This window comes from Galeopterus variegatus, unplaced genomic scaffold (genome assembly GCF_000696425.1).
Source record: "Galeopterus variegatus unplaced genomic scaffold, G_variegatus-3.0.2 Scaffold487, whole genome shotgun sequence".
NCBI lineage: Eukaryota > Metazoa > Chordata > Mammalia > Dermoptera > Cynocephalidae > Galeopterus > Galeopterus variegatus.
Window position 1 is genome coordinate 411,247 of NW_007726598.1, and position 1,886 is coordinate 413,132.

The 1,886-nt window shown below is 42.9% G+C and overlaps 1 protein-coding gene across 1 annotated transcript in view; it reads right to left on the reverse strand.

Annotated features, from left to right (window-relative positions):
• RNF10 (ring finger protein 10) overlaps positions 1-1,886 on the reverse strand; it is a 35,728-nt gene that overhangs the window by 6,597 nt on the left and 27,245 nt on the right. The window contains exon 13 of the mRNA XM_008569370.1: positions 1,356-1,511. Coding sequence (XP_008567592.1) covers positions 1,356-1,511 — 156 coding nt within the window. The remainder of the gene's footprint in view (positions 1-1,355; positions 1,512-1,886) is intronic.

Below are 1,886 nucleotides of genomic sequence, written 5' to 3' on the forward strand. Positions count from 1 at the left end.
GCGCGGCGGCGCTCCCACCGAGGGTTGCGATCCCGTTGCTGGTCGTGGTACGGGTAGGCGCAACACTGAGGGTTGCAATCCCGTTACCGGTCACGAAAAAAGACAAAAAGGAAAAAAAAAAAAATGCCTCACAGAGAAAAAAGTCTTAAGTATCAAAAACTATCTGCCAGACAGATGAAGAAAAGATAGCTCTCTGAAATTAGTCAATAACTCCTTAAGTGTTTGATTTTATAACACTTTAATACATTTTCTCTTTATAAGTATAAAAAAAGGGCTGGCCCGTGGCTCACTCGGTAGAGTGCGGTGCTGATAACACCAAGGCCGCGGGTTCGGATCCCATATAGGGATGGCCGGTTTGCTCACTGGCTGAGCGTGGTGCTGACAACACCAAGCCAAGGGTTGAGATCCCCTTACCGGTCATCTTTTAAAAATAAAAAATAAATAAGTATAAAAAAAATCTAAAGGCCTTTGAACAACCAACCTCTCAATTCTGATCTTACTTCCTAGAGTGGAACAGTATTACCAGTTTGGAACAAACCTGTCCCAATACTTTTCTATCCATTTAGATGTATAAGCCCATGACAAAATGCTTTGTTTTATGGTGGTTGTTTTTGTTTAACCCCAAAATGATATGTTTATTCTTTTTTTTTTTTTTTTTTTTTTTTAAAAAAATGACCGGGAAGGGGATTTTAACCCTTGCCTTGGTGTTGTCAGCACCACGCTCACCCAGTGAGCGAACCGGCCATCTGTATATGGGATCCGAACCCGGGGCCTTGGTGTTATCAGCACCGCACTCTCCCGAGTGAGCCACGGGCCGGCCCGATATGTTTCTTCTTGTTCTACAACTTCCTTTTATCTTTCCATTAGTCCATGAAGAGCACTATTTCCTTCTTCAACAAGTGTGAAGTATTTCATAGTTTAATTGCTATAATATAGCCATTTCCCTACTGGTTGGCTTTGTATGCTTTTGGGTTTGATTGGCTTTTTACTATCACAAACAATGCTACAATAAAGAGAAGTGCACAAAGATGCTCAGGCATACAGTGGAGTATCTCAAACATAAAAGCTAGAAATAAAACAGCTGGGTCACAGAGAACAATCTAGGATTAACTACCCTGCCTAATGAGCTTCCTTGAGGTTTTTAGAAGGTGGCAGGGTATATAAGCAGTCAGTACAGCCACTGAGAAAGGTTAATCAAATGGCAAGAATTTGATATACCTCAGGACTACCCAAAGTAAGGTTACCTGCCTAAAGATCACACCACATCAAGCAAGTCAGGGTTACAAACTCAGACATCAGAGCTTTGCTTAAGGTGTTGCCAATAGCTGAATTCATTAAATCCCAACTCTATTTACCTGCATGTGAACCTGGACTTCTGCTAAGAGGCAAAAGGGAAAGGGCCCCGTGGCCCTCAGTGCTGGTGGGACCCGAAGCAGAATTGGAGGAGCAGGTATAGGTATTGAAGGCAGGAAACTGCTGTAGATTCTCTAGGGGAATGTGGACTTCTGGGTCTGCAAAGGAAAGACAATACTGTTAGGCCAATTTACAGAATCCCTCAAACTTTTTCCAACAGCTAAGGATGCCAATATGCATATCCCCAAGGGCCTGGAAGATGCAAAATAAAGCTTTAAAACCCAAATTGATAACAATTGTCATTCTATAATATATCTTTGATTTTCACTGTAGTTAGCCTTGTTCTAACTATTCATAACTGAAGCTGGATGGTAAACATGAGGGCTAATTATACCATTCTACTTGTCTGAATATTTCTTTTTTTTTGTCTTTTTCCGTGTCCAGCAACGGATCGCAACCCTCAGTGTCGCCCCCGTACCGGACCGGGACCGGCAACGGGATCGCAACCCTCGGTGTTGCCCCCGCGCCTCGCT